At 36.1% G+C, this 10,383-nt stretch overlaps 1 protein-coding gene across 1 annotated transcript; it reads right to left on the bottom strand.

Moving 5' to 3' along the window:
- Positions 1-3,810: 3,810 nt before the first annotated feature.
- LOC113344525 (suppressor of disruption of TFIIS-like) lies at positions 3,811-6,717 on the bottom strand. The gene is made up of 8 exons (XM_026588468.1): positions 6,551-6,717; positions 5,574-5,648; positions 5,418-5,483; positions 5,226-5,323; positions 4,998-5,123; positions 4,612-4,902; positions 4,379-4,444; positions 3,811-4,273 (listed from the first exon to the last, which is right to left on the bottom strand). Exons 2-8 carry the CDS (start codon positions 5,632-5,634, stop codon positions 4,121-4,123), a joined length of 861 nt encoding a protein of 286 aa, XP_026444253.1. The 5' UTR covers positions 5,635-5,648; positions 6,551-6,717; the 3' UTR covers positions 3,811-4,120.
- Positions 6,718-10,383: the final 3,666 nt, after the last annotated feature.

Here is a 10,383-nt window from a genome sequence, read left to right as displayed (position 1 = left end):
CATAAGTCCCCTTATTTTACGAAATTCTGGATGATGATCGATTTGCACGGGGAATATTTCAACTGAGCGGTGATGCTATTAGGATAGCTTTGGAATATTCTCGTCGCGCAGCAGGGTTAGGAACTTCTTATTCCTATGAGGTGCGAAATGAATTGTTCCGTGATAAATCCATCTACCCTGCTGATTATACTCTTGATAATTTCTTCAAACATTACTACGTTGCGATTATGAAGAACGAATCAACCAAATCGGCTATTCCCTTAAGAAGGAAAGATGGCATTTCTAAAGACGAGAAGATTATTCCAGATGTCGATTGGAACGACAAATCCAATAGTATTGCTCGCAGGTCCAATGACTCATGTTGGCTCAATTGTCCTGTAATTTTGGAGGTCCTTATGTATCTGGCAAAGATGCTAACGGCTGCGATCTTCCCCTTCCTGGGAAATTTTCTTCTTACCAACCTTGGAAATTGGCTCTGTCCGAAGATGAGAATAATAAAGCGATATGAGATCTTTTTGCAGGAGTATTCTAAATTTCGCATAACTTTATTTTATGTATTTCTTATTTTCCTACTCCTCCACTTCCAGGTTGTTAAGCTAAAAAACACAGCTAAGAGGGCCAAGACATCACGCGATGTGTCATCTTCGCAGAATAATGAAGTAAGAAACATTCTTTCTCTAAGTTTAACAATATTATTACCTCTGTTTCTTATCTTGATTATTCGCACAGGTTGGAACTTTTGGTGCTAAAGACTATGGGTAAAGTTAAGATCCAACCCAAGAAACCCGTGTCTAAGTCTTCGTCTAAAACGTCTTCTTCAGATCTTTCCAAGAAGCTTAAAGAATTTTACCCTTCTTCAAGTCCTGAATCTGACGATCGTGATATTCTTGCTTCTGCATATCCACCAGTCTCCTCCTCTATGAAAGATTTATCCAACCTTTTCTCTGATACAATGTCGGCTATCAATAATGATAAACTACAACGCACTTTTGGAATGGTATCTAAGGTCTGCGATGCTCCCATTTTGGATAATCCATCTCTTCGCGGATCTTTTTCTGTGATAAATCCAAGTTTCCAATATGCAACTGGTTCTATGGTAATATTCACATCTTCGCACTTTTTTAATATTATTTGTATTCATTTTTTCATTACATGACGCTTTCCTTATATTTTCGCAGGTATCTCTCATATCTTATGTGGTTTACTCAGATTACTAAAGGAAACTTCTCAAACTGAGGGAAGAAAATACCAAACTTAAAGCTGAAAATTCTTCCAACTCTGAATTGATTCGCCATGCCCGAGAAAGGAATGATGAAATTATTGGTACGGGATCTTTAACTTTCTCATTCTCCTTTCTTTATGTAATAATTCGCACTTCTTACTTTTCTATATTCGCAGACATTTATAACATTTCTGATGAGGCATCTAACTTTCCTGACGAGGAAATTCTTTTAGAACACCTTAATTCTTCTTTATACAATTATCCCACCAAAGGATTTGAGAATCTCAATCTGGAAGAATTGAGACAGAAGTATACTGCTCTTAGAATGGATCATAGACCGCTATTGACTAAACTTAATAACTTCAGACACCGTCTTCATGAGAATAAAGAGACAATTCAGGTTTTGGAAGCAAAGAAGAACAAACTCATTGGTGAAAAAGATGAGATTGCTCTAAAGGGTGCGAAAGTACTAGAAAAGTTCCAAGAAATTGTCCTTAAAGTTCAAGTTGAACGTGACTTAGCTTTGAGCGAAAAGAACGCACTTGTTGAGGCAAGAAATTTAATCCGTTCTCAACTTCTCATAGAAAGTGAAGCGAAATTTAGTTGGGATGCTAGAGTTCTAAATGATGCTAGGAAAGGTTTATCCGTAAACGTGAGCCTTCAATCTGAACATTCTTCACTGGTCAAAGACATTATTTCCAATCATAAAGGTCATTTGTCGCTCTTTCACACTTGTTATTTCTTGAAGTTGATGTCTTTTTTTTTAGCTCTAACCTGCTTATTTATATTTCGCAGAGAAAGAGAAGAATTATCTCGAGAAAATTGATGAATTAAAGACACAACTAGCTTTTGAAGATAAGAAACGTCGTGAAGAAGCCGAAAAATCTTCAATGGAGTTATCTGCTCGCAACTCTAAGTATCAGAAGTTAAAGAAGAATTACATCCTCACTATGCCGAATAATGGCAAGGATGCCACTCGTGCTCGTGATGCAGCTGTTAAGAAAGTCTGTGTTGATCATTCCTCTCTCAAAGTATGCATTCTCAGACGTTTCCCCAAATAGATTTGTTCCCTATATTTCTAATAGTGAAGAAGAATATGAAGAATACGAAGAATAATTAAGTGATTCTGAGGCCGAGCGAAATGATGAAGATAACTTAGGCGAAAATTAATTAATCTTCGCTTGCTGTAAATTATTTTCTGCCTCTTGTATATCTTCCTATCTTTTGGAAGTTTTTCTTTAATGAAAACCTTTTAAGTATAAATTTTTGCTCCTTTAATATATTTTTCCTTTGATTTATACTTGCATTCTCAAACAGAAAAATGTCATTCTTTCTTGCTCGTGCACGAGACTATCAAACGGGGCAAATAACATTCTTCTTATGTTTGCATTCCCATTTTTTCCTCTGTTAGTTGTCACATATTGATAGGCTGATGAACACAATGTCGCTCTCTGTCTTAATTTTGCTCGTTATCATGCGAAGTTATTCGCAACACACTTATTTTCCTGCAAAACAAAGTTAGCATATATCTTATTTTTCTCATGGGGTCTTATTTTGCCTTCCTAATTAAAGGTCTTATTTAGCCCAAAATTTTCTTTGCTCTTGTGCGACGAAATCGTAGGAAGTCTTTACACTTTTGTGTATCGACCCATTGATCTCGCCTTATCTTTTTCTTGTATTATTTCCTCTTCAGGTTTTTAATGTGCGTAAATATGACAAGCCTTAATACTCTCGTGAGTAAAAAGCCTCATGACATTTACATCTTTTGACACAATTCAGCTCCCTGATGGAGGGTGCCGTCCTTATATTCCCCCTTGTTGCCCCTTCAAGGAAGCTTACCTCTATCGGGGTAAGGCTGGCTCCTCCCATCCGGTAATACAACAACCAGTTGTTTTCGCAACCTCTTATCCCTCCACCGATAAGGTTTATGGCTACGAGACCGCACCCTAAGTGGGGTATCTTCGGACCGAGTGCATCATAGTTAGGACTTGTCAAGAGTGGCAAGGTACGTTCCAGATGCCCCGGGTACTCTTGACTCAACCATGTACCTCGGCGCCCTAATCGAGTATCTGCACTTCTTTGGAGAGATCTTATTACCCCAATCTTTCGATTTAGCTAAGCATTAGGTGAGGAAGATGATGATGACATTCGAAAACAGAAACAGATACAGAAAGAATGCTCCAAGAAGAAACCCCCGTTTCTTTATTACATACTCGTATAACACTATTACATTAAGAACTTGTTTGTTTGCAGCTGACTCGGCGTCTGAATCTGAGTCAACCCCTGACTCGGACCGAGTCAGCAGTCAGACCGTTTGTTTTCCATTTTGAGTCAGATCTGACTCGACCTCTGACTCAGACATAACCCCTGACTCGGACTCATTTGAGTCAGGTAACAAAATACCCCTGATTCATGGGACCAAACCACTGACTCACTTATTTCCGAGTCAGATGAGTCAGATCTGACTCAAAACAAACATATCGACTCAGATCCAGATGAGTCAGGTGATTTCACTCAGATCCAGATGATTCAGATCCAGACGACTCAGATGAGTCAGGAGTAAACAAACATGGTGTAAGATAGATACATCGATTGATCTACATTTCTTTTAACTAATATAACAACACAACAAGAAGAGGAACCAGATCATAGACATGTTAATGGGATCTACTGCGACGAAATCCCAAAAAAATGCATTCAGGCATGCATTTGCTTTTTAACTTTTAACTAATATAACAACAACAAGAAGAAGAAAAATGAACCAAAGAGGGGTGTTACTGGGATCTATACAGAGAAATCCCAAAAAAAACACACAATCATGCATAGGCATGTGGTGACAAATCCTCTCTGTTCTGCAGATGATGGATGGATGGATCTTAAACAATACAACGTAATGGATTAAGCAATTACGGATGTCTCAATAGCAATCTTGGTGACCATTTGTTCTGATTTCTTTTCTGCAACATCCCATAGTTCAGGCAATGCTTCCCTGATGTTATGAAGGCTTTCTAGCGCATAATCTGCACCTTTGCATCTATGTGAATTTCCAACCTACTTAACAGAATATAATCATTAAACGTCCAATATAGCAAAGCAGAGTAACCTCACAACAACAGATAATGATTTGTGCATTACTGGATTGCTTGAGCAACTTACCAAGACAGTGGTTAGACCCACACATTTCCCAGAAGCTATGTTTCGGGTGCTGTCATCAAAGAATATCTGTAACCAAAACAGCCAAGGAAAAGATAAATCAGCATGACAACAATAAACCACTACACTTTGCACCTAAAGGGTGAGGAAAACGTTTGGAAGACCACCAAATCAATATCATTCAGTGTATTGCTAGTCTAACAGAATTTCAAAGCTAAGTATTCGGATTATCTTACTGTTTTGTGTGGGTTAATGCAAGCTATACTGAGAGCTTGTTCGATAGCAGATTCAGAAGGTTTGCATACAATTGGCGTCTTTGGAAGTTCTGATTGAGTGTTACCAGGTTGAGAAAAATGTTCAACTATATCAAAAAGTTCTGTGTTTTGTTCATCTTCGCCATCTGAATTGATGTTTCTGTTGTGAGTAGGATTCAGAGTCTCAAAACATAGAATTCCTTCAAAGCAACCTTCCAACCCAAGTCTATTTAGACACTTAGCTGCGTGGATCTTATCTGCATTTGTGAAGATCTATTCACAAAGATGAAAAATTGTTAGAAAGACAGCTAAGAAGGCCGGAAGAATACACAACTACTAGTTTATCCATTCAGTTATGGGAAACTTACAACTTTACGGTAAGGTAAGCTCAACAGAAGGCTTCTTAGAACTGGGTCTGGTTTGAGATTCTCATACGGTAATCTACCGTGAACAAAACTGTGGTATTCATCATAGTCGAAATCATAACCAATAGCCTGAGGACAATTAGGGAGCCAAATTAAAACAAGAAAGAAAACAACGCTGACGTTGCTCACAAACGCTTATAGCTTCAACAAACAAAAGAATTGAAAACATACCCTAAGCCCAGCCATAGTGGTACCATATGTCTTGTACAGAAAACTACTCAATTCAGGGATTTTGCTCTTCTCGATGCCAAGCTTTTCATGCATATAATCTAAAAGCAAACAAAGCGACACCAACCATTAGAAACTCATAATCTCCAAAAGAAAATAAAATAAATCGGATTGACAAGTATTACGAATTCATACCGCCGATGTTTTTGGTGCAGCTGGCTGACAAACCAGAACTGAATGGATAAAGGGTATCATCTACATCTGAAAGTTAAAGAACATTGACCATTAGTAACCTGTTCATAAATCTTCCATCGTTTAAGCCTACAAGAGCCTCTTAGTTTGAAACCTTACCGAAGAGAAGGCAGTCGAATTTAGTACTCTGAGGCTGTTGGTAACAATTGCCGTACTCCATTGTGAATTAGGAAACTAAACAAAAACAAAGAACAAATGAAAGTTAGCTCAAGTATGCACTGTACATTCAGAGAAACTGGATATCAAAAGCTGAGGTCCTTCCCTATAATATATAGAATTCATTTCAAAACCATTCGACCGCAATTCATCAGTCATGTCAACCGATTTCAATTGAAAATGAGAGCCTACCTACAAGAATCTATCATGATCATGACCTACTCTACTCATTTCCAATTCGTTAGATGCTTACAAACTTGACATGGTATGTAACAAAATTCCACTAACAGATTTCAATATCGAAAAAGACTACCCACAGAATCAAAAATCTATACAACCGTGACAATTGTGATACCCACAGATCCAACTCAAAGATAAAGACCCAATTACAACTCAAACCACACATATAGAGATAAATGGATAAAAGCTGTAAATCAAATTCACCAAAAAACAAATCATATTAGAGAAATTCAGAGTGCTTTTGAATGAAAAAGACCTTCTCTCAAAATCCAAAGATTCCAAACTACAGATTTAGAACCTCTCAAAGCAATTCAAAGACATCAAAACTTGTCCATTTTGAGCAGAAAATTAAAGAATCATAATTGAATTACAATACCATCTTTTCAGAACCTTTAGACCCTCTTTCTGACATTTTAACAAACAGTCTTACTGTCTGTTCCACCATCAAATTCAATTGACAAAAAAAATGAAAAAACCAAAACAAATCTCCAGGAAGAGGGCAACTGCCCCCCCTGTCCAAAATAACTTTTTCTACATGTTTTCCCATTTTTCTGATCAATTGAACAAAACCATTTTGGAAACATATCAAAAATCAAAATCAAACAAATTCCAAGATCAAATTGAACCTGCATTGCATCAAAAACTTAAGAAAATACAAGAGAGGAAGAAATGGAACATACCAAAGATGAGGTTTTGATGATGAAATCAAATGCTGAGAAGAAGAGAGGATGAATGAAGGGGTTTCAAAGGAGTTTATTGAGAGAGAAGGAGCGGAGGAGAGGAGGGAGGAAGAAGAAGAGCAGAGAATGGGGTTTAAATAGATGGAGAAATGAAGTTGTTTACTACTTTAATTAAACGTGGATTAGTGAAAGATTAAATCTTAAATTTTGTTAATGATGATAATGCCAGGAAATAACCGAATATTCTTAGATAAGATAAAAGACAAATTCTAATCCCTCTTCTACGGAAGATGGCTGCCACGTTGGACCTCTTGGCAGAACCACCACCACCAGGTGCTTCTTGGCACAACTACCACACACGCCACCAGGTGCCTGAAATGTCTACCGGCCCGTCATCGATATGTTAGAATAGAGTTCTTTCAACGAGAGAACCTTGTTGTTTCTTGAAAATGATTTTGGATACACTTTGATTTAATCTTGGTAACTATGTAGCATGCTAAGTAGTTTCATTCCTAACCATTTAATCTTAATTAATCAAATGAAAATATCATGTTAATTCTTTTTGATCGGTAAAGAATTTGATGTTGGTGAATTTCAAACACAAATCACTAGTACCATTATATAATAACTTTACTACAATGATATCGATAAAATAACGTATTAACACACTTCTAAAAGAAGATAACTAGACTTGAGCTGCTTCGAATTTTTCGTAAATATCTAGATTGTTTTAAGCTTGCGGATTTTTGTAATTCAATTTAGATTTACTTTTTTTTTTAGAATTAAAAATGAAAATTTTGAATTTGAACCTGAACCCTGACCGTTTCAGGGTTCAAGACATTTTAGTTTTACTTAAAAGATCTTGATATGTTTAAAATGACAATCTAGAAATCATTATCATTCTTTGATTTGGCCCCATAGTTTCGTTCTTGTCTAATGATCCAATGAATAACAGTTCAACAGTTCTCAGTATTATCACACAATATATTACACGAAAAATGTTTACTTCACCACCGGCCAACCGTCATCTGAAACCTGAAAATATGGAAAAGCATTCTCTGAAAATTGTCGTAGAACCAACATAGTGTTTATCAGGTGTGAAAGGATGCAACGTAGAAAATATGGTTCTGGCAATAAAATATTATGCACGAGAACAGAAACCTTCTTTATGCACCTAGCTGTCTTTCTAGACCTTTCTACTTTGCTGCATTCTGTTTAGCCATGTTTATTTGACTTCCTCTAAATTACTTTAATACCCTGAGATATTCATTTGAAGCTCTATTCTTGTTATAATACAATGTGGGTATTTGCGTCATTCTGAAAATAAATTTGTGCACAGATGTCTTGTTGTAATTTGCTGGCATGTCTGACTAGACTTTAAGGCCTAGCTTCTAGGTTCCTACTTCCAGCAATTATTGAAGCTTCTCTCAAGGGTATACGTGACTTATTCAAGACAATACACTTGTACATGGACATGACCAATGATCATGGGAGGATCAATCATACACGGTTGGTGTGGGGCCCACATCCCCATGCATGTTTATAAGAACAATTGCTTTCTTGGGCGATGTTTTTGCAGGGAACAGATGCAACTCTGCTTAAAAGAATTATCATCGTCTCTGTTTCAAGAAAGTGATACAATTTATTTGTTTTTATTACCAATTTCAGAAACGGGTAGTATCATTTTTTTTTTTCGTAACGTGAAAAAAATATTTATAAAAAAAACTCTGGGAATAAGAGGGTGTTTAGATATCACGTCAAAATTGTTTTTCAACTTATGGAAAACTTTAAAAGTCATTCTAACCTTTTAAAAATAAAAATAAAATAATTTTGGATAAACTTTCTTCTGACTTCTGAAAGCTAATTTTACTTACATTGCTAAACATGTTCTTATCTAGTTCAAGGTAAGTCCACGAGATATTTGTTGTCTAAAACACCAAGTGGACTCATAGATAGTGTGTAACAACATCTAGAATTACCACCTTTTTTTTTTTCTTTTTTTTTAATCTGCAAAAGTCGGGTCTAGACCCCTACCCAAATCCAGTTAGTTGGACTGGCCCTATTACCAGACTCAACACAACCGGATCCACTATACAATTATAATCTATAACAAACTATTACGGTGGGGATTGAATCCCCGACTTCCTCTTTACTGGAGTTGATGAATACCACTGAGCTATGCTCTTGACGAGAATTACCACCTAATTGCCTTTTTGTCCTAGTATATCATTTTCCTTCGCAACTTGTTAGTAATGTCTCCTTTGTTCAATATGACGCATTTTGATTACCTATATTATTTACCAGGGCCGTCATACTACTCATACATATTGGCATATTCAATACTAGATAACAAGACTTTACTTGCTCCTTGTTGATGAGCAATGAAAAATAGATAATCGAGGAAATGGAATAACTTGCAAGAAACACAATGACACGCTTCCTTCTAATCATGCATGAATAGAGATTATGTATTATAAGCTGAAATCATCAATAATTAAGTGAAAGATGATAAAATGATTAATTTGCATGCTAGTAGTGATCATTTCATCCTTATCTTCTTCTCTTCTAGCTATGTGGTGTGGTGGTGTTAGGCTGTTCGATGTAATCTTAGAACCTGTCTTTAGTGGGACATAATCTCATATAATTTGCCTTAAATTTAATTTTATAAACAACAACAAGTACAAATATCTGCCCTAAAACAATATCATACGTATTTAAAGGTAAGCAATCAACAGCTAATAATGATTGTCTCTATGGAATTCTCCATTATTGCAGGGAAATAAGATCATCCTAATTTGTAATCGACCAGGAGGATCGATTGACATTGTTGAACTGAAATTTTGCCAAACTTCTTTTAATTATACTTAACTTTTAATAAGTTTTCATCCGTGCAATGCTAGGTTGAAATGTTCGTTTTTACTCGCCTGACTCTTCTAAGTATGACTCAACCAAATCTATTTCCTGCAACCTAGGTTTGTTTAACATACTATTTGAAACCAAATAATGTGCATATAATGATTATTTCTTCCCCGAAAGACAAAGATGATTGGCTGGGTGTTTTTATTTGTTTCTAAAATATGGCAATAAATGAAATGTATGCTTACATATGCACATCACCTCCAATAGTAGTGTAAAAACAAATAATGCACCAAAACTTTCCATAATATATATTAAAACAAGCGATGATAGCAACCATTTCAAATTACGCAACATTCGATTATTTAGTCCAAGTGATTCCCTTTGTGACGATATTCAATTAACTTATTAACAAGGAAAATGACATAACAATGAATCAAGGACTCTCCAAAGTATAGGCAAGAAACAGTGCAGGTATAATTGGAGCAACTTCTACTCTCGTCCGCTAAATAATTAGCGAAAACGACTTTGTGTTTATCGCGACTCAGAGTAGTTTAATTAGCAATAAACCAAGTGGTTAATAGTTGTAATCCAATATTGTTGCATTCTAAGGAAACTACATGTGAAACCAACAAATATATAAAACAATACAGAGTTGCTGAAAAAGAATATGGCAAATTTGGAAATAAGGAAGACCCCTGAATAAGTCCTCATCATGGTGCTCCATCATCTGGTATAATGGTAAAAAGCTATCCCCTCTCGTTCATGGTGCGCGCTAGGAGTAGAGAGAGCTACTTCTCTTGTTGGTAATGGCAGGTAGGGTTAGCAGTGGGATCAGTCCAGCTTGTTCAGAGAAATTCGTCCCAACTGTGCCATTAAAAAAATTTAACTAAAAATGTCCTCATCATTTCTCATTCACAAATTCTATATTTTAAGATTGTGAATTTTGTCATGGATTGAGATTGAAAGGTACATGA

Source organism: Papaver somniferum, unplaced genomic scaffold, assembly GCF_003573695.1.
Source record: "Papaver somniferum cultivar HN1 unplaced genomic scaffold, ASM357369v1 unplaced-scaffold_79, whole genome shotgun sequence".
NCBI classification, from domain to species: domain Eukaryota; kingdom Viridiplantae; phylum Streptophyta; class Magnoliopsida; order Ranunculales; family Papaveraceae; genus Papaver; species Papaver somniferum.
The sequence above is the reverse complement of the archived record's forward strand: the minus strand, read 5'-3'. Positions and strand labels throughout refer to the sequence as shown.

Excerpts from the sequence above, each read along its gene's own strand:
- LOC113344525 (XM_026588468.1), bottom strand. The coding sequence starts at position 5,634 with ATGGAGTACGGCAATTGTTACCAACAGCCTCAGAGTACTAAATTCGAC. Across the intron at positions 5,484-5,573 it reads ATTCGACTGCCTTCTCTTCG|ATGTAGATGATACCCTTTAT; the intron begins GTAAGGTTTCAA and ends TTTAACTTTCAG. Across the intron at positions 5,124-5,225 it reads CCACTATGGCTGGGCTTAGG|GCTATTGGTTATGATTTCGA; the intron begins GTATGTTTTCAA and ends AATTGTCCTCAG.